Source organism: Zosterops lateralis (assembly GCF_965231275.1).
Source record: "Zosterops lateralis genome assembly, chromosome: 1".
Taxonomy (NCBI): Eukaryota; Metazoa; Chordata; class Aves; order Passeriformes; family Zosteropidae; genus Zosterops; species Zosterops lateralis.
The window spans coordinates 136,214,911-136,237,229 of NC_139762.1; the positions used below are offsets into that span (position 1 = coordinate 136,214,911).

The 22,319-nt window shown below is 37.9% G+C and overlaps 1 protein-coding gene and 1 long non-coding RNA gene across 4 annotated transcripts in view; one reads left to right on the top strand and one right to left on the bottom strand.

The window, feature by feature from the left end:
- LOC310908495 overlaps positions 1-22,319 on the bottom strand; it is a 199,142-nt gene that overhangs the window by 94,002 nt on the left and 82,821 nt on the right. The gene's annotated exons all lie outside the window — the stretch shown is intronic.
- Positions 1-22,319, top strand: part of TRAPPC9 (trafficking protein particle complex subunit 9) — a 457,546-nt gene that overhangs the window by 76,617 nt on the left and 358,610 nt on the right. For all 3 annotated transcript variants that reach the window (XM_083859528.1, XM_083859527.1, XM_083859529.1), the window contains one exon: positions 3,164-3,288. In XM_083859528.1, the coding sequence (XP_083715654.1) occupies positions 3,164-3,288 (125 nt within the window). The remainder of the gene's footprint in view (positions 1-3,163; positions 3,289-22,319) is intronic.

Sequence of the window (22,319 nt, forward strand, 5' to 3'; positions counted from 1 at the left end):
AGGGTGGTGGTGGAGTCTCCATCCCTGGAGGTGTTTCAGAAAAAGCTGGATGTGGCACTCAGAGCTCTGGTCTGATTGAGGTGGTGGTATCCAGTCACAGGTTGGACTCAATGATGTCTGTGGCCTTTTCCAACCTGAATGATTCTGGGATTCCTTCTCCTCCTGCCCCTCTCAGGGTCCCTGTGCTGCTGTTCAGGAAGCTGCAGGAAGCAGATCTGCACAGCTGTTGGATTGTATGAAATCCTCCTGGAAAGAAGCAGCACTTCAGCCTAAAACCTCCCACTGTTTCCATCTCGTGTGACATCGGATTGCCTGGACACTGCCTCAGGATCCAAACCTCGCTCGTGTCCTGTGTCAGTGGGACAGTTTTTAGGTGTTTCCCTTCTGTGGAGTTTGAGACCTCTGTAGCTGTGATATGCCTGTTGAAAAGTGGTTCCATTTTTGTCCTCTGGATCAGGCCGGTGATCCTTGTACAGGAGCTGTCCCGTGCCACCTCTTCCTTCTGTGCTCAGTTACCACATCATAAATCTATAGGTTTAACTCCCTGAATGGACTTTCCTTCATTCAAGTAAGAAATTTTGTGGGATTCTTCTGTGCAATGTGCTGGGAAAGTGGCTAATGAAGTTAAATTGTCAATTTACTTAACATTTGGTAGGAGAGAGGAAATGCTGGTGAGAGATTTCGCTCTGTTGTGACAGCAGTGACTGGGATGTTGGAAAGGCAAGCTGTGTTTCTGCTGTGTTTCTGCAGTTACCATGGAAAAAGTGTTGGTCATATGCTGTTACCGTGGAAATACTCAGTGTGGATTGTTGAAATTAGGAAAATTTCTGGACAGAGTTGAAAGACAATTATTCTTTTTATAGTACAAGGCTGCTCAGGATGTTTGACAGGGGATTGACAAAAGAAAACTCTGGAGGATTTAGCATCTTCATCTCTCAAAACTTCATGAGAGAAAATAAAATGTATGAAATCTCAAAAAATGTAAGTATCAATAATGTAAAACTTCTGGAGAGCTGCTTCATTGATGCTCACTGTTTTCCCCTGCCATCATTAAGTTCTGCAGCCTTACCAAGGTTTTTAACAGGATTTCCCCCATCCTGACTTTTTAATCCATTGCAGAGGAGCTGGGCAAGGTCTTTCCCCCCACTGCTGCCTGATCAAAGAACAGAAAAAACAAAATAATTTTTTTAAAAAATGGTTTGTGGTAGAAAATGATTTTTTTGGTCCTCTGGCAAAGAAGTTGCCTTGAGCAGTCCAGGCTGTGAAGGGCTGAGTCATTTGCAACATAACAAAGTGTCTGGCAATGGTTCTGTGAGAGTGCCACAGACTTGAGACAGAAAGTTCAACCACTACCAAGTTACCTTGGACTTCCCTTTCATCCTGGTGTCTCCTTTGCTACAAAACCTCCTTTTCCAGATACAAATTAGAGTCAAAAATCTCTTCTTTCCAGGGAAAATGTTTAAACTATTATCTTTTCTTCCCTCTCTCTCACGATAGAAAATAAAATGGGATTTTAAAGGATAAAATAATTAAGAAAGGCATTAGTTGTATCTCTGTGATGTTGTTTTAGGTATTATCTGTTCTTCTCTCAAAGAAATACAGCTCATGCCATTTAAAAAGTGGAAAATCTGACTAATGCCATGCAGGTTTTCATACTGATGGGTTCTTTTAATGTTTTCATTTGCAATTTTATGCACCAGTCAGTGTCAGTTTTTGTTCTAAATATAGAACTAGTGAAAATCATTCATCAGTTGGAGAAGAATATTTTTCCTCAATTAAAACTTGTAATTTTCATTTTGAAAGAGTGGCTTTCAAAGCCTGTGCTCAAATGTAGTTCTGTATTTATTTCTGTATTTGGTCTCATTCACAGTCCTGCTGCATTGCACAGGCAGGATTCTCTCACCTCCTGTCCTGCTCTCCCCCGAGAAGATAGAACAGAATATTTATTCAATGCTAAGGTGCATTTTAGAATTATTTAGTTAAGGGAATTGCAAGTAAAGGAATATGGGAATATTCCGTTTGTTTTCTCATTTGGATACCTGTGAAGTTCAATGAAACAAAATCCCTTTCATGTTCCATCTTGTTCTTATGGTTTCTTCTTTTGAGGAATGTGTCCTCAACTATTCCAGATTTTATAGGAGCGATTTAGGAAATGTGTTTGGATTCTGTGTAACAATTTGGTGTTTCCTCTGTGTTCAGCTGTATGTCTCTGCTGCTGTACACGAGATTTTGCTTGTATTTAGTTGGTGTTTGTGGATTGCAGTTGCTCTGCACAGCATCAAGAGAGAAAGTCTTTCTCTTCATTGGATGTTAAATCTAAATAATAACAAATAGTGAATCTAGTTGTACTGTTTGTTAAGGCTTCATTATTTTAATTTTCTTGTTTTAACTCTTTTGATTCAGCAGCAATTTTCACACACTTTAAGTTTGTGCTTAGATTGTAGCCCTGGTTGGGTTGAGAGCCCCAAATATTTATTTACTGCATTTATTTACCTTCAAGCTGCCCATTGTTGGTAGTAGTAGACACTGTTGTTTTGTTGTATCTTGTTGTCATCCTGTGTGTGCCTGTGAACACCAGACTGGGGACATTCCTCTCAGGGTATTTTTTAAGCTTTTTCGTTGACTCTTACAATGGAAACCTTAAGTTTCCATTCTGCCTCTTTTATAAGTGAGAATAAAATTATTTTATCTATTCTTGCGTCATAGATGTACAAAACACCACATCTCTATTTTCTGTCATCTTCCACAGTATATCCTTAAAAAAGAAATCCTCTTACCAGAAATTAATTTAAAGATCCTAAGGAGCTCATAGGGTCACATTTCGTGGAAAAACACAAATTTTGATTTTTACTTTAGTACTGTAAATGTTAAAACTAATTTTATGTTATTAACTCTAACATCTCTGTTGTGATATTTCAAATGCTGTTGCCATCCTTCCCCATGATATTCACCAAGTATTTTAGTGTGTTCAAGTTTGATTATTTTTTGTGTCCTGAGAGAAACAGTGAAATAATCTTTGTGTTTTATTTGGGTTTTTTTTGTATAAAAGTTTAATATCACTTTTTGTATCTTTTCTCTCACTTTGGTAATACAGACATAAATTAATTGGAACAAAACATAACATTAGACAAGTAAAAGTAATTCTATTTATTCTGTTTTCCAGATGGAATCAGTGTCAGTGGACTCCCACTCTCCAGTCCTTTCCGGCAGGTTGTCAAACCAAGAGTGGAGACCAAACCTCTTAATCCCCAAGAAAGCAGCAAAGTTGGTGATTTCAGTCATGTCAAGGTAAGAACATCAAAATAAGTAAAATCTGTAATTTTTTTGTTGTACTGTGCTATGGTTTGTTGTGTGATTAAAAAGCAAAGGTTTCCTTGGCTCATAAATATTTCCCTTTGGTTTCCTTTAGCACAACTCAATGTTCTGTGTTTGGATTGTTGTATTAGAGCCAACAAACAAAAAAGGTGAAGAAAGATCAGGCTAAGAGTGGAAATTGCAGAGTTGGCTGTCCCTGTAGTGTACTGGGGGAGTTGTCAGCTCACCTCACTGTTCTTTCTCCTGCTATTTACTCTGTAGGAAAGTGCTTCTCTGTGAATTCTTCACTTTCTTGCAGTGAGTTGTTTTTTTTTTTTTTTTAGTAGTGTTCATACAAGTAATAAAACAGAATAGTTGAGAGAGTCAAAGGAAAAGTAAATAAAAGTAGCAGGGTAGAAGAGCAGTTGTATAGGTGGAAGCTGCACTGTGCTTGGCCAAAGCTGCTCTTTGCTCTTCTCTGGCAGATATTACCTGTTGAAGGTGTAATGTTGCTGTTTTGAGCATGAAATAAGTTTAGCTTCATAATGGCCAGATTTGAAGAAGGTATAATTTGAGATGAAAATAAGAAAGATTGTAAATAATGGACTGCAGCACTTCATTGGTCTCTTCCCAACTTTTGGTCAATGTTGTGTTGTGTGCAGTATTTGATACATTCCCTGCACAGATCCGTGTTCTGTATCAGCTCATCCTGACAGGAATTAGAACATGGCAGCACTTGGCTTTGCATGTCTTTGGCTGAGAAGCAAACACAGGCTCTGCTGTTCTCAATGACTTGCTTTGCCTGTGAATTTGCTTCCTTCACAGTGTGAGTATTTACAATTCTGTCTGAGTGGGAAAAAAGGTGAAACTGTTAATTTACAAGTGTGTTTCTTTTGGACCATTATCACTGCTAATTCATCATCAATTGATTCTGCAGCACAGAAAACATGACTGCAGCATAGGAAAGGTGTTAGCAAAATTACTAAAGCCTTTGTGTTTTATAACACAGCAAGATGTTTCCCAATTGTTTATAAATATAAATCAGCATGATTGAAGTAATAATTTGCTATTTAAGTGAATAAAATGTCCAGCATTAATTTTTGAGTTCAGGGCTTTGTGTAGAATGTCTGATTCTACACACTGATTCTACACACTTCTCAGTCACAGTGGCAAGGGGAGTTTTACTTCAAGATAGGACTAAAAAATCTAGAAATGCAGAACTGTGCACCAAGTGCATGAAGAAAAAAGCATTTTGGTGCACTTTTTGCTTGTCAGTCAGTTGTCCTGGTAACCAAGAAGTTGCAGGTTCCAAATAATCTGTGTGAAAGTACTAGAAGGATGTTGGAGGTCTGTAAAGCAGAGACTTGGTTTTTAACATGTATAGCAAAACTGTGGTGGGAAGGCACGTGCTGGATCCTGTTGCCAGGCTTATGGAATGAATTTTGATTTAATTGGTATTTTGTGATGGCAGAACCATTCAGATGATCAAAACTGTGTTGAGTAGAGAATACACGTTCCAGCAGCATCAAAGGCTGAGTAAATATCTCTGTGTCCTGAGCCTGATGAGCATCACTGCTGTACAGCACCTATAGTGTGCCTGGAGTTTGTCCCAGTTAAGCAACTATAAACCAATAATTGGGTCTGCTTGGATTAAAAATGCTTGTGCAGCTCAAAACTATTTAGAACTCTGTTAGAAATGTTTTTTGATTCACTGGAACATCCACATAATTAAGTCTCTATGTAGATGGACAGACATAGTAGGCAGTGGGTAAATGACCAGAAAAAATGACCTGCTATAACTAGGGAGATGTATTTGCCTCTTCAGGCAGTCATTCTGTGGTAATGTGGATTTCTGCTTGTGACTTCTGGTTTCATACTGCTCTTTAGTAGGAAGCAGCATAGGAACCACCAGTAGCTTAAAATGAAAGCCAGATAAATTCCAAACCATAGAATCAGGGAGTTACTGTAAACACTACAGTCAATTAAGCATTTAAAGATACAATTAAAATGTGCTGTGTTGGCTGAGTTTTGGGGAATTTGCTGTAGTTTTGGATTTGAGTTTCTCTGTTTTAGACTGGGTGGCTTTGAGTACGTGAATTATGTTCATTGTCAAATGGTTTTGCTCAGACATCTCTGTCTGAAATGAAACAAGTTGGGATCTGCACTTGAGTGATGATCCAAGGTTCCCTTTGATACTGAGCTGCAAAATATTTGATATTTATGAACCTTTTTGAGTTCCCTAGAACCTCCTTAAAAGATCCTTGAATTTCTCCCCGTGGCAGCAGAACATATCTGGGTTTGTGGGCTGTTTGTCCCTCACGGTGCAGTTTGGGTTACATTTGGTTTATTGTTGTGCCAATTAGAGTGGTTTGACAAGGACTAATGTAAGAAGCAAGTGGGAGTTTTTAAGTTAAGAGGCAAAATGGATCTTAAACAATTTGTATGTGTGGTGAAAACACTCTGCTGTCACTTATTCATGATTTAACAATAGGTGTCTGGTGTGAATATTGAGGGGTAGTGGTTATTTTTCAATCCTGCATGCTGTGCATAAGCTCATCTTCAAATAAAAGTGAATTTCTGCAAATGAAAGTGAATGTAAATCAATGCTTCTCATGTTGCTGATTCTGAAATGTCCTTGTTCAGATATTTATAAGCCTCATACTTAAACCTTCCCTCCCTACTTGTTTGCCTTACAATTTTTGTGCAGTCTTGGATATTGCAGTCAAGCTTCTCTGCAATCTCTGTTTCCAATTTTGCTGCAGGCTCTCTCCTAATAAACCAGTCACTGGCTTCTGGAAATGACTGTTACAATGAGCTCATAAATTCAGTGTAAAAATTGCTTTATGACCTCATCATAAAGCTTGCTTGTACCCTCAAGCTGAATAGAATCTCATGCTGTAATATTATGTTCAGATACTCTTCTCCGCTGTTCAGTGTTGGGTTGTTGTGCTGAGCCTTGTCTAAACTTCTTGGTTGTTCCAGGGTGCACCTGCATGAAAGGATGAATTAACCCTGCTTGGGGTAACTCGTCCTTACACCATTGCTGTGATGATATTGGTGTGTGCATGTCAGCTTTGAGGCTGAATCTGTTACTTCTTGAGTAACACTGCAGTGTGTTTAGATATTCAACTATTCCGTGTCTTAGTGCAAAAGCTGCAGCGAGAAATTTAACCAGATGTCATCATCTCCCAGCAAACACAGTGTCAGTTTTAACCTGGGCAATTCTGCACTGCTTTTCATGATTGGAGGCTGAAGTTATGTGGTGTGGTCTAGATCTTGTCAGATGGAAGAGACACACTGGCACTTCATTCCATGTTCCATATGGACTTGAGCTTTAGACATCAGTCTGACCCAAATGAAGAGTTGAAATGGAGAACTCTTTTAGCTGGATGATGACAACTTTGGAAGCATATTGTGAGTTTTTAAAAACCTTGTTTTAAGCTGTTAAACATACCCAGTGCTTACTGGCCAGTTGTTTGGCAGACAGGGCTGGTTTATAATTTATAAGGGATTTGGCTGACTTCTTTATTTGCTTTGAGACTTGTTTGTTCAGGAGAATCTCCCTCTGCATCCTGAGTGTGAGCTGTAATTCTGGAGATTCAGCTGCAGAAGCTGGAGAGGTTTAAGTACTCTCATAAAACTGCTCTGTTCCTGCACTCTCAGTAAATGGTAGGAAGTGTTAAAATACAGTATGTAGAGCTAATTTAATTTAACACTCTTTCTTTAATGTATCTTTTTTTGATTTACTCAGCAGTGTATTAAGATGAGATACAGGCCTTAAGTGGATTTTTTTCTATTCAGTTCTCAGGCTTTACTCTTCTGTGTGAGTGTGCGCTGCTAATAGGGATAAACTTTATATTGTTGATACTTTAAGCTCTAACCCCTTTTATTCATAAGCCTTTTATCTATTCTAAGTTTAAGCCCTTAAACAGAACAAGTGGGATTTTTTTTTTTTTAGATTTTTAAATAATTTTGGGTGCTGCTGAAGTTGAGTGGATGTTGAGTCTACAGAACACAACTGAAATTTAGATTCCTTTTCACTGAAGAAATGTGAGTATAGGAATGAGATCTTAGGCACAAATATATAGTCCAGTTTAGATGTTGTACTTCCACACTGTCCTATTTTGGAATTCAGTACTATGCTTGTAAATTCTGTGGCCCTGAGTCCTCCCTCAGTATTAAGCATGTCAAGTCTTATATTTCTATGTCTTATTTCCCTAATAACTTTCAAGATGGTAGAAGATAAAAAATAAACAAAGCTCTTTCACTTCCAAATCTGATTTTTATCAAAATAATACATATCTTAGTTTTCTTAATTGACAGTTTGTGATATGAGTGCCAGAAAGACACTCATATTTCCTGAACCCTGCTCAGATTAGAGCTGTGAGCCGCATCAGCCTTTGCCAGGTCAGCAAGGTGGTTTTTTCTTGCCTTCCTGGCCAAGACTTGCAGTTTTCTTTGAGATAAAGTGGATTATAAAAATAGAGCTGTGCCCCAAAAACAAGGGAGAGATGGATTTTTGGCAGTTGGTACCTGTCTGGCAAAATTTGATTATGATCTGGATCTGGATGAAAGCTGGCAATTTTTGAGCAGTCTGAGTCTAAATGCTTTTAAATCTCCTTCCCTGATCAGTTCAGCAATGCTTTCTTTCCTTTGAGTTCTATAAATAGTTGAGTATTCCACACGATTTCTGCTTACCACTCCTCTTCCTCTCTTCTTCTGTGAATTGTTCTCTCAAGAAAGGAACAGTCTGCTATGCCCTAGAGAGGACTGTAATTCAGAATACTAAGAAAATATTTTACTAAAGCTATTCCCTAGAGCCAGGGGTGGAAAAAACCCTTCTACCCCTTGGATTTGGATAAATTCAATTAATTCAGCTTGTCTGGAATTTTACTTTCAATATTATCCCAATAGCATCTGCAATTTCAATGCAATATGTTGTAGAACCTGCTATTTTTCCCATCTTAGCTGACATGAAAGAAGGATTAAAAATTTTGTAGCGTACTAATAGAAAAAAAATGAGTGGATTCACTGTCTGCCTGGTAAAAGTGCTGTTTCTGTGGACTTTCCTCATTGCTACTCAGGAAACAAGTGATGATATCCTGCTTATACCCAAACAAATCTCTCATCAGGAGTAGCTGCAGGTGCAATCTCCTGTATAAACCACACTTCATCTCTTTCTTGTCTGAGAATGAACAAAGAAAAATGAAAGCTGACACCAACGCAATAAACAGAGCTTATGCAAACAGCTGGAGGTGGTCACATCCATAATGACATTGTAATAAGAAAGGAAAAAAATCTTAATACTGAGGTTGGCTTTTTTGTAGGATGGTGTTGGCTGTATGGAAAGTGAGGAGAGAAAAGAAGAGGAAGTTGACTGGGTCAGAATAATGGAGAAATAATAAAGATGGGCTCATGTGAAGACCTGCTGAGCTGGAAACTTGACGTGGAGGGAGGGAGGGAGGGAGGGTTGGAACACACATCTGGAACAGTATAGTGGTTTGAAAGCAAAACAAGTGAGAGGCTCCAAGTCAGAAATACAATTTAATAAGAAGAAAGGTAAAAAAGTAAAATAAAATAAAATAAATGCAATAACACAAAAGACCACTGACAGAGTCAGAATACAACCTGAGCAGGATGGTGGAAGAAGTCCAGATGAGGTGGTCTCCCTGAAGCAGTGATCCTGTAGAAAGGTCTGGTAGCTCTGGTCCTCTGGGAATCCAGTGGGTAAGGGCTGCTTGTACTGTCCCAAATCCCAGCTTATATCCAGGTGAGAATGCTTGGCTCCTCCCCCTGGGCAGAACATCTCACAATGGGATGAGGAGTGTGAAGTGGGTCCTTGATGGCCCATTAAACAGAGATAACTCCTGCAGGGAGTTACCTGTGAGTCATGGGCAAGGCGTTGATGGGCCATTAGCAGAAGACATCCCAAAGGCAGGGGGTCTGGGAAGACACTGCCCCACGTGGTTCCAACAGTTCATGAAGATGGTGATAGAATAAATACTTTGTATACATCCTACACTGCAACCCAGGACAAACAGGGTGGTGAAAGCCCAGTTAGCTCTGTAAGGAATGTGAAGAATAATTAGAAATGGAGATGTTTTTTGTGAATGCTCTGCTTGCATCGGACGATAAATTTCTTTCAAATGTTCTTTCAGAGGTCAGAGAGCCCCTGGAGCTCTCAGGATGTAACCTGCTGTGTGCCCCATGGTCAGGTGTCACAAAATCAGAATCCCTTCAGGGTTTTATGCATTAATTTTGCACTTGCAAGTTTTTGCATGTTCAGTTTTCCTCTTTTAATGAGAAAAGAGGAGGTAGGTTAGACAGGGTTTGGATCAAAGACCACTCTTTATTTCAGGTGCCCTCTTTACTTGTTTCTTACCCTTGTACATTTACAGTGCTTGTGTTGTAGATCCAGACATCTGCTGCTGAAGTTGGTTTCAGCCTGGTGCTGCATTTTTACTTAACATTGCTCATCCTGCATATGATAATGTTTTCTTTCCAAATGTTTGATGAAATGTTTTTTGAAATTCCATAAATTTTACTGATTTATTAATTTTCTATGGTCTTTTACCCACAAAACTCAATGCATTGACAAGGAATGAAGAATAGCTTTACTGCAGGCTGTGATAAACAGCGTGCCAGGTTTTTTCTCTGTTTGAGAATAAATAAATCTGCAGGCAAGTTCAGTTTCTTAATATTTCAAATAACATTGTTGTGTTGAATTATTTTCAATTCCTCAGTCACAGAGGCAGATCATAATAAAGCTTGGAGTTTTGTTCTGATTTTTGGGCAGCTGGCCAAGGAGATAAAGAGCATCTTAAAAAAAAAGAAAAGACTGCAAATGTTCTGTTTAGCTAAAAGTGGCATTTTTAATAGCTGCCTTCCCCAGTAATGTGAGAATGAAGTTCAGTGATTTATCACTGTGAGTACTTCAGAAGAGTAGGTCAGGTGTGGTAGTTTTGCTCCGAAGAAATGGGAAGGGCAGACTCTGATGGCTCTAATTGATGCCAAGGCATTTTTGAAAAGCCACCTCAGAATCTGCTTTACCAACTTTGTTTCACTGAGGGGAGTGACTGGAGAATCATCCCACGTTTGCTGTTTATGGGTAAACCAGATTTTAAGTGTCATAGATTGCAAGTTTTTAGTAAGATGGTCCAGAAGAGGGATTACTTAAGAAAATTTCAATTGTTTTACAAGTCTATTTAAAGCTCTTTAATTTACTATTAAGAATGATGATGTGTTAAATTTATCATTGATCAGTCAGGGGCTGGCTCTGTTAGGGGGAGTAGGACAAGATGGACTTCAAAAAAAATTTCCAAGCAATGAAAATTATCTAAAATGAGCAGAAGTAGAGGAGAGGAAATTCTTTGTAAGACTAAGAGGAAAAAACTCTGAGACTTAAATAAATGCAGCTTTTAACATTGTGTTAGCTAATATAGATCCAGCTCATATTTTGAGTCATTTGATGAAATTGGTTTCCCTGTGTTGTCATTAAATTGCTGATCTTGCTGTGTGTTGCAGTGACTGATGATGTGAGAGAGGGAAAAACATGATGAAAAAAATGTTACTTAAAGAGGGGAAAGTGTAGGAATTTGAGGGTGTTGATCAAAAGAGAGTGTAACTTTCTTAGGTATTTCTCTATGATTCATTTAGACCTGATGTTCTGTAGGTGTAATCTTGGAGTAAATTAAATTCCTAATGTGGTTGTGTTTAAATGGAACAAAAAGCACATTCTCTGGTAGTAGAAGATCAAAAGTACTATGAATGTTACATTGGGAAATTGATCCTTTGCACTGGTGCATGTTGTTATTGTGTGGAGCACTTGCTGTACCACTTAGAGGTGTGTGGTTTGATCATGTATTACTATAAATATTGCTGTTAAGTGACTTGATGTGCTTCAGCTGTCTGTAGTTATTAAATACAGTGAGCATAATACATCACACTTTGCAGATTGCTAAGAGTGGAGAACTCAGAATGACTTGCTAATTTTAAACCTGGGGCTCTTAAAACATTATTAGTTTAGCTGAAATAAGTGTGAGAAGAGAAAAAAGACAAATGACAAGAAGCAATTAAAATGCATATTTTGTAATAAAGTTAATCTCTGGAGCAAGGAAGCTTCTAGATTGCTTCATGGCAGTAGCTAATGTGTCTAAATTTTATCAAGTTTACTTTCAGCTATGTTATATCTTTGTATCAAATGCCCAGCAAGGTGAGCAGTCCATTTCAGTAACTTCCTCGAGTAATTCCATGAAATTCCACTCATTTTTGGTTAGACACTGTTCAAATGCAATTAATATTTTTATTATTCTTAAATGCAAGTCATAGACAATTATTACTGTTGCTGCCATTTGATGCAGCAGCTGACAGTCCAGAACAAGGAATAAATGACTTGCCCAAGATCACTCAAGATGTACAGCTGGGAATATTGTCAACCCCCAAATGCTCCATCCCTTGAAGAGGATGAGAAACAGGTGGTGTAATCTTGTTTCTTAAGAATATGAAAAATTCATCTGAAATCCTGTGATCTTCACAGCTGGGGAATTTCAACATTAGCTTTTCTTTGCCTTGATCTTTTACCAAAAGCCATTTCTGGATTTTGCCCCTTTCATGGTACTTGTTCCCTGTGGGCAGCTGTCTGTGTCTTTTTGTTTTGATTCTTCCATGTTATTCTTCATTCTTTTTTTTCTTCCTCTTGTTGGTCAGTGCAGTGCTGTTGGCAATCCAGATCCTCTCCCTGAGTTTATCTGCTTGCCTGGTAATAATCACCTGTAGGCTATAGGTGCTCCAGGCTAGAATAATGAGGGGAATAGGTACAGATGGAGAGAAAATGAGCTGAATTATAAAAAAGATGGAATGTTAAACAGATACTGGGAATCTATTCTTGTAGCCTTGGTGGAAAACTTCCTACTGATCATCCATCTAATCTGATCCTAATAAATTTACCTCTGAGATTTCAGCATCAAGCCAAGAACTCTGAGTTGAAGCAGGCAATTTTGGAATTTGGCCAATTTTATGGAAATATTTCAGTGGCAGAAAACTTTCTCCATCCTTACAAGCAGTTCCTGTAATGGTGAAATAGCCTTTTAAAAGTGTATTTTACCATTAGCTCTAATTCGTCTTGCCTTCAATTTTAAAACCAGTGGGTTTTAAAGCACATAAAGGCCCTTCTGCCCTAGGTATCGTTTTTCTCTACTTATTGTAAATGAGATGATGTGGGACCAATTATTTTTAGAATTTTATTCAGAACTTTTGTGTATGACAGAAATGTCAAATTGTGAAGGAAGGAGGACACTGCTTTTCCTTCACTATTATACAGCTCAGTGATGATTGCCCCCAAAGTGCTGGTTTTGCTCTTGAAGCTTCATTTCTGTAAAGTTTTAAAGTTTTATGAATTATAATGAACATTTCTTTTAATGTTTCAGTTTTGAAACTGACCTTTTGGATTTCCTTTGTGGTGGTACTGTCATGCAACTATAAGGCAGAACTTCATCACGACAAATTTTCTACCACAAAAGAAGTAAAATAGTTTCAATTGTAGCTGTTCTTTGTACTTGGTATCCAAGTGTGGGTTATGATCTCCAAGTCTGGATGGAATGGAGTTGAAATTGTGGGTGACCATTAGATTTTTAACTGAAAAATTAATAAAAGTAGAAATAATTTTATTACCGTCTTCTATTCCACTTACTTCAGTGAATACTCCTGGGAGTGACTGTTGTTCGAATTAGGAGAGGTGAGTTAAGGAAACCCAATAGCTCTCCCCAGATCTGAGCAGTTACAACCCTGTATTTTACTAATAACTTTGAAGAGTAACTTTGCCTTTGCTTTCTGTGGAGTCAAAATCCTCAACCCCCCCCAAAACCCAAACAATCTTATCCTCAAATATTTGTGTAGTGGCAGCTCTGCTCACCTCATTTCCATTGTGAAAGCCACTTGCTTTGAAAAGTCCCTGATAGAAAAGGGAACACAATGAGCCTGTGGATATTCTCTCTTTATTTACTGTATACAGGGAAACTTGTTTACCCCTGAAAATCAGATTTTGTGACATAACTGTGTGCAAAGCATGTTTTCTGCTCTCTGCAGTGCCAGGCTAAGTCCTGCTGAGCTGTGTGTTTATCACATCAGGCTCTCCTAGTTGTGTGTGTTGAATCTCCTGGGGAACAAGGAGGCATAAATAGGGGTCTTTATATTCCGGGAACAAACATTTAGGGAATACTGGCTGAAGGAGAAAGGGAGGAGAAATTCAGGTGAACTTAATTTAATAATTTTGCTTTGAGGAAAAAAAAAACAACGCATTCTGGACAAAATTCATAGATATTTCTCTAATGTCCATAATTGTAGTTATATAATTATCACAATATCCAGCTCACTCCAGTGAGGAATATCTGGAAAATAATACCAGAAGGAGAACCTGACAGCAGGAATCTGAAATAGCTCTGCTTGCCCATAACTTCTGATTGCTGGTGTCCCATGACAGGAGAATTGACCCAGATCAGTTCTGATTCCTGCAGTGTCTCCCATACACAAAGAACATCAGGAAGAGCAAGGTCTGTGTGATTGATTTCCCTCCTGTGGAACACTGACATAGCTCTACCTTTGTCTAGAAATATCTTTTGTTAATATGATACAATAAGCTCTTTGAAACTTTTCTTTTTTTTTTTTTTTTTTTTTTTTTTTTTTTTTGGTTTTGGTTTTGTCTCTTCTCATCTCTCGTAGTATTTTCTACTCACTGTTGCTTTGCCATGTACAAAATCCTGGCTGGCTGTTTCAGGAATCTTGCCATCTGTTGAGTACCTTGTACCAGCCTAACGTGTGAAAGTCTGTAAGGCTCAGCTCATGCTCTCTTTTCCTCATTTGTTCAGCTCACAGGCTTGCATCTTACTCAGAAAGAAAATCAAACTATGACCATCAGGCTTTTTAAGGATATGTAGAAGAACATCAAATGGGCATAGAAGTCCATCTATGATTCTGACTGTGGTACATTTTCATTTTGTATCTTAATTTTTACCTTCCTTCCTCAGAGCAACAAAATCTCTCTATTTCAAAACACTCACAGTGTGTATTAGGAAAAATTTCTACACTGAAAGCATTGTTGGAAGGGGCTGCCCAGGGAGTTGGGGGTGTCACCATCCCTGGAAGAGTTCAAAAAATGACTGGATGTGGCATTTTGTGGTGCTGTTTAGTGGACATGGTGATATTTGGTCAGAGGTTGGATTTGGTGATCTTGGATTGATAATTCTATGATTCTTAACTGGCTCATGTCCCTGCTAAAAAGAACTAAAGAGTAAAAACTTTGTGCAGTTGTCTCAGTGACTGAAGGTTTATTTGCCTTCAGAAGAGTTAGAAAGTCTTTCTGTGTATCTCAGAAAAGAGAGGAGACTGCTCAGCCACTGCTCCCTGTGCTTTCCCAGGAGAGTCTGAATTTTATAGAAGTGGAACTTGCTTTTGGACACCAAAACCTGCAGGTTACAGGATTGGGAAAACAATGGAGAACGTCCTTTGCAAACTTGGTGTCTAAGACAAGAAAAGCTTTTTCTTTTGAAGGAGTTAGTTGAAAAATTCAGAATGAGGAGCTGTTCATCCTTTGTGCTCAAATGGTTAAAATCTCCAGAAAAGTGAAACCCTTCATTAAAATTTTGTCAGCCAGGCTGAAGAGTTGGCCTTGGACTAACCTAAAGAAATCTGCTGGACTGGCTCTGGAGCAGCGCAGTTTCTCAGCTTCTCTAAGATCTTTTCTTTCCCCCTTCTTCCCCCCCCCCCTCCCCCCCCTTTGCTGCACTCCTTTGAAGGAAGGTACAGATTATTTTGCTCATTTAGTTCCTATGTTTTGAAAATGTATTCCTTTACATTTGTGTGGTTTCCTGTTTGGAGTTGTGGTAGGCGCTTTATTTTTCCAACCCTTAAAAATAAAAATAAGCCTTGAATTTTAAATCATCATCCAGGATAAACTGAAATTTTCCATACTTCTCTCTCTGCATGACCAGCTCTCTGGTTTACATTTTTCTGCTGTTTTATGAATTGGGAAAATCTTTAAGAATAGCAGCAGGTTTGAAACAGTGTTTTGCACGTTATGCTCTGTTTAGTGCAAATGCATTTCCTTACAGGTTTGTCTGTGGGTTTTGTTCAGGCTCTGATTTGAAAGCAATTAAATGAAAAACAGACACTCCAGGTTTAGAGTTTCTCTGCAGCATTTAGTACTTTGGGAGTAGGTTGGGATCTGGAGTGGCTGCTCTGAAGCGATGGAGAATATCAAATGTGGAGTTTTGATATTTCAATTTTTAACCTAAACACCAGATTCTGAGCTTTTTCTAGGGAATTCTAAATTGAAAGGAGTATGGATTGACTCAAGTTTACTGTTAAATGAATTTTAAGGTGAAGAGATGATGAATATCTGTTTGTCTGTTTTTTGGTAATAGATTGTTTATATCTAAATACTTTTTTTTATTAAGAAAAAGTGAGTGACCAAAATTGCCAAGACAGGAAGAATAAGAGAGGCTTTTTTGGTTATTGTCACAGAAATTCGGCAATAGCTGAGGTTTTTCTCCATATCTGACTCCAGGGCATACACAGCTCCTAATTGGAGTGATGCTTTATCTGTGATGAGGCAAAGATACACATTTTTGTGAACTAACAGTATCAGGATGACGCTTTTCATCTCCTCTTTGTATTCAGTTCAGGTCCCGTTTTCCTGTGTACCTATCCTTGCTGCAGCTCGGTGGCAATCAGTGGGAATAACTGAGGCTGCAAACAAACAGGAAAAACTCTGAAATCTGAGTATTACTTGCCGTTTCCTTTATATTCTGTGATAATGTCCAAGTTCTTTAAAATAGTTGTGATTGCTGCTGGTGGTTGTTTTTTTTTTTTTTTTTTTCTCCCATCTCAGGAATTTCCCTAATTGCCTGCCAGTGCCACTTCTTCAGGTCTATCAGCTTATGATCATATAATTTATTACAAATTGCTACCCTGCATCTTTAATGAATATTCAGAGCACAGAGTGAAAACAAATCTATGACCTCCTCGAAGGAATTAAGATTTTTTTCTGCAGCTAGAGATTTTAAGCAGTAATATAAACAAAAAATATTTAACTGCAAATAAACAGAAAGGAATTGTCAACATGATTGTGTCGCTTCCCTTGCTTCCTTCTGAGAAGGTTTTCAGTTTCCTTTTACGTTTTCACTTGAGGGCTCAGAAGGAGTTAAGGCTTTCTGAAACTTCTGTAGTTCTGTGTGGCTGCTGTGATTACAGTGTGCAGTTAAAATTGTCAGCAGTGTCCCTGTGCCCGTGGGTGACTCTACCCGTCTGTGTCACCGGACCTCTCCAAGCTGGATCTTGCTGGAATCGTTCTTGGAAATGTAGGGATGCACCTGTTCTGAAATTAATTCAGGAGGATGTTTCAGTGTTGTGGCAGTCTTGGCAAGTGTTAAATGTGTTAATCCTTCTGTCCTAACCAAACTTGTGTGCTATTTGGATAAAATTCAGCTTAAATTATCACAGCATCCCAGCAACTTCTGGTGGTTTCTTTTTTTCCTTTTACTTCTTCTTTTTTATTTTCTTACTGAAATCAGAACCTTCTTTTAAAGAAATCTGATTGAAACTTAAACCTTTTATTTAATATGCCACCAAAATGAAATTTCTCCACATTTCCTCACAGAAAGTTTAATTTGAAACAGATTTTTATTTTCCATTAATATATGGTTTGAGATAAAGCTGAGTTAAATAGTGGTTGCTAGAGAATGCATGTGTAAGTTAACTTGTATTTTTGCTTGCAAGTTATCCATGACTGAGAGCTCATGATATTTGCAAAAATAAAATATTACAGGATACTTAAATTCCCTGTGATTTGTAACCTGGAGTTTGCGTGTCCTATCACCAACTTGTGATAGATTTTGAAAAGAGACTAGGAAAATGAACTGTTGGAAATTGAGATTGATTTGTTGCCTACATGGAACTGGACATTATTTAAGTTAAGAAAGTGAAGTGTAATCTAAGCGGGAATTTGTAATAGGAATTCAATATTTCAAGAATGGTGTTTAGACGTGGTGTAAATATGATTTTCTCCTATTAATTAAATGCCACAAAGTGGATTGTACTCTGCATGGTAAACCTGTGTCATAAATACATACACGTTTCATCTGGATGATTTGTTCATATTCTGTGGAAAGTAGTTTATTTTCATATCCCACATACTGGACTATGTATATTAAATAAAATGGCTTTTGTGTGTGTGTGTGCTGGGGGTTTGTGCCACAAAATGATGGGGAAAACTCCAGAAATGATAGTGAAGGGAGATCTTCTTCAGCAGACACATTTATGTTTCTATTGAAAGTACTTGATCTGTTGGGTCTTGAATACTGTTAAGGCAAAAGATTGAAATTACCACTTTTAAGGCCGTGATAAGTTTCTACATTTCTAAGATTTCAAAAAACCTGAAGAATATAATGCACTAAACCAATTTGGGAATATTCAGACTGCATATTGTGGAAAAGTGTTCAGAAAGATCATTTTTCTTAGATTCCATTCCATAGGAGAATTGAAATATCCCAATTTATTTTAGCCTGAATATGACATTTAGTGATACCTCTTAATTACTCAAATCTTTGAAGATCTGTAATAAAAAAAAAGCAACAACAGAGTTTGCAGGAAGGAAACCCCAAAGCAAACAAGGCTTTGTGAACACCCAGGAAATAGAGTGAGTACAAATGTTCTGGTGTGGAGCAGAGAGATACGGAGCTGCTCATTTTTGAGGAATACTACTGAAGGCTACCTGGTTACTCAGCTGAGATGGGTGCTTGGTGTAGCCTTCACATTCTCCTGTTGTGTCCCTTCTTTTTGTTCTATATAATTCCATGCTCTATTCCCTGGAAAATTGTGTACTTTCATTAAATATGTGTATTGGTGCTTTTAGTATTCTAATCTGTGGCTCGGGTTTTGAGCCACGTATCTTGGAAACTGCAAGATAAAATTAATTCATTCAGCATTATGAAACTCAATTTAAACTGTTTAATGCCAGTTAAGATAGTACATAAACACGGAGATTAAAAAGAGAGAACTAGAACTTCAGCAGTATGAAGAACAATTTTAAACTGAATAATGCCAGTTAAAATTGTACACAAGTAGGTAGATTTAAAAAAAGAAAAATAGAACTTGCTTTTATAAATGAAACTGAAGATATTTCAGTCTTACTTGATTTATATTTAGAAAAAAAAATACCGTGACTGTTCCACTACTTTCAGCTGTCATTTTTGTCAGTTCTTAATTTACTTCTTTCCAAACAAGTTTACAAATTTGTTCATTTAAAATGGAAAGTTGACTGCTGCTGTTTCTGTTTAACACATGCTTGAAGATATGCTACTTTTGAAGATGCTTCTTTAGGTGAAAGCTGAAATCAAGCATTTGAGCCTGTTTGCTTTCAGAAATCCATTTCAGTTGCTCCCTGACTGCATCTTCCAGTGTGCCTGTTTGATTTTAACTTAATAATGGAATTAAAACCAGCCACCATTTATTTGTTAATACAAATGTAGGGGTGTTTTATTTCTACTGAGAAGAGATTGCATGGATGTCTGTACATGTAGTTGTAGAAAGATTCTTCTCACTTTCTCCTGGGAAGTTCTGAAAACCTCAATGAAACCACACCCTATTGGAGTTGTGTGAACTGAAGGTTTTAATTATGAAATGGGACATGATAGGTAGTGGTTGGGATGTCATACTTTGAATGAAATTTTGTTAGTTTCTCTTGTCAAGAGGGGATTTCTTGCTGCAGCAGGCTGTAATGCCAGGGCATGAATGGGCTGGTAACAGGGCACTTGGAGTGGTTCAGCTTGAATAGAGCAGGAAGGGCATTTTGAATAGATTTTTCACTTATTATAAAAATGCACTTTAGGAGTTGACTTTTGTTAACCATTGTTTCTTGACATAAATGTTTCTAAGAACTGCAGAAAACCCAGAATCTTAACACAGTAATTTTGGATCAAAAGTCTTCTTTTCAAGACCTTAGTCCAATTCAGGGCAGTACACTCACTTTGGAGGCTGCTTTTCCATTTTATTGTGGGTTACTCTGTGCCATTTTTCATCCAAGAACTTCAGGGTTAAAGTTCTGACTCAGAAAAAATGGAAAGACGTTTTTCAGCATCAAACTGTGTTCTTGGAGCTATGTTATCTGTTTTTCTTGGGTGAACTGCAGCATTCCTGTGGCATTTTTTACCAGTGCACAAAAAAGTCTCAAGAATATGCGGTGCAAGGTACATTGAACATTAGTCATCATTGTTAGGGTGAAAAACATAAGTAAAAGGAAAAAAATATTTGAACTTTCAGGTTCTAATTCATTAAAGAAAATTAAGTTGTATTACAGAGTTGTGTTCACTGGCTAGGAGCTGTACAAAGATGAGAACAGTATCTGTCCCAAATATAACAGAACTGTAGGTCCAAGGTAAGAAGAACACAGCACAGAGAGTTCAAGGAAACATTCCAGTCTCTTCTGGTTATTTATCCAGCTATTTATTGATAAAGCATCATTCACAGAATCAGATTCAGAGTGGCTGAGGTTGGGAGGCACCTCTGGAAGTCACCCAGTGCCACCATTTATTGTTTTACAGCCAAAGTGAAAGTAACACCTTTCATGGCTAAGCCAGTCCTTTAGTAATAACACAGCATTTAGTATTGAAACTGTAGCCTTTTAGTATTTATTAGTCCAGATTTAATCATTACAGGAGAAACAACAATACAGTTGGAATTATTGCACACTGAATTTTTAACACAGGAAAAGGGGCAGGAGCTATGGCCACCCTCCCAGTGCTGTAAGGTTGGTCTCTTCCCAGTGATGGTGAATTGTCCTTCACTGGGTGGAACATGCCACACGTCATTGCTTTTCTAGGATATACTTTCTAATGTGTTTTTACACCTTGCTTTTCTTCATTGGTCTGTGGTTCCTTACATCCCAAATCAGCATATGTTGGATGTTATTTGTTCTTGTTATTAGCCCTAAGCAGGGTTTTGTCCAGCTGTCTACCTGCATTTCTTCATCTGATTATTGGTGAGTGATTTACAGCCTTTGGGGTTTTGCTTGTACAGCTGTGCTGCAACCACTTCTCAAAGTGTCCGTCATCAGGTAGGGCCTTTATTTATTTACACCACATCGTTATCTTAGTTATTCCTAAATATCTCATTCTCCAGAGAGTAACTGCCTCTTGTAACCCTGTGTGTAAAGCTGTGGTTGTCCTACACAACTAACACAAAACAGACACAGTATCCTGGTCAGGTGAACAAATCATTGTGGCAGCTAAAGCTCATAAAATAAAGTTGTAGTCAGGTCGATCAGGGCAAACCTAACATACCTCAATCCTGAGGCCTTGTGAGCTCAATGCAATGCACCAGAAATACAAATTCACGCTCTTTCCTGGCTAGGATGTTGCAGGGTTACAAGACTGCCCAGCCTGGATGAGAGGTTGTTTGAAATGATGAACACATGAGGGAAGTGGCCGTGAGTTCCAGTCAGTTCTCTAATGAATATTTATTCAAGTAAATAGAAAATGATTCTGTGGCACTCAAGAATATTAATGAAAGAGAATAGATGAGTTTAATTACAATTACTTGGTAAAGATTGGGTCTTTTTTCCCCTCCAATTTATCAAATAGTTGTGTTATAGTCATTGTTGTCAGGAGTAGGTTGTGTTACCCTTGAAAACCAAAACTGTAACCTTTTGTGAGGGGTGAAGTGCTTTCTAGAAAACCGTGAATAATGGCAAAATTATTAATAGCATGGTTTATGGAAAAAAAACTTAATCTGAAATTGTTGACCTGCATAATACATTCAGAACAGTTCTGCTTTACCGAGTGTGGAATCAGAGCGGTTTCTTCCAGTGAAACTATTAGAAGCAGCAGATTTGGGGTTTTGAACAACAGCCTTTCCTATTTTACGCAGTGAATAGGAGTCCTGCTGAAAATTCTTCCCTAAATGGAATGTGACATTGTCTTCCACAGAAAAATAGGAAATAATTATTCTCTCTGAGCATACCAACTGTTTTACTTATGGGATGGTTGAAGCATTTTGTTACTTCTGGTACTGGTAGCAGCTGAAGTAATATTTAATGTTTTATACACTTGATTCCATGTGAATGTACTTAATAACAAAAGAGAGATTGGACTGGAAATTGAGGTAGTATCAGTGAGCATAAAAAACAACAATATGAATTACTTTTCTAACTCATGAGGTATGGACATTTATTTTATATGAAGTTGGTTATGCCTGTTGAAAGCCTGAAATAACTGTAATATTACATAAAATCCTTTTATTCCAGAAAGAAGGAGAGAGAAGTCTATTTAAAATTTGTGTCCAATAGCTGCCTCTTTCTTACTGTAGCAGTTTCTGTCTGTGTAGAATCATAGTCTGATTTGGGCTGGAAGGGACCTTTAAGATCCTCTAGTTCCAGTCTCCCTGCCATGGGGACTTTGGGGAATTGTCTACACTGCCTTAACTTCTAATCATGTATTTTTCTTGCAGATTTTTTTTTTTTTTTTATTAAGGAAAAACAGTACCAGGTGTAATATGTGTTCCTCTTTTATAGCTATGCAATGTATTACAGTCTTGTCACTTATTTTGTCATGGGAAGGGGTGAAGAGTGAATAATGATGGGAATATTTGTTGTGAGTTTGGGGAAGGGGTAAAAAAAAAAAGGTTAACACCAGCATCAGTCTTTCTCCCATGTTACTGCTTTCATCAAAGTGTCAGAACTGGCTCATAACTGCTATAAATTGTTAAAAGAGATAAAATATGTAACAAGCCTGAGAAGTCTATTTGAATTTTTCTTATGCGGATGCAGTAAGCTGATCAATAAATTTAATACTTGATGCTCCGATTTATCTTCACTAAATTTGTGTATCTGCCACCACTTTTTCAATGAAAGCTGTGGTAACTTTAGCAGTGGGACTTGAAAGGCAGTTTGTGCTGTTTGTCCTTGCACAGCTGGCTTTTAGAGGCCATTTTCCAGGGAAAAGCAAACAAAAAGCAAGCCCTTCCATTTATCTCCTTCT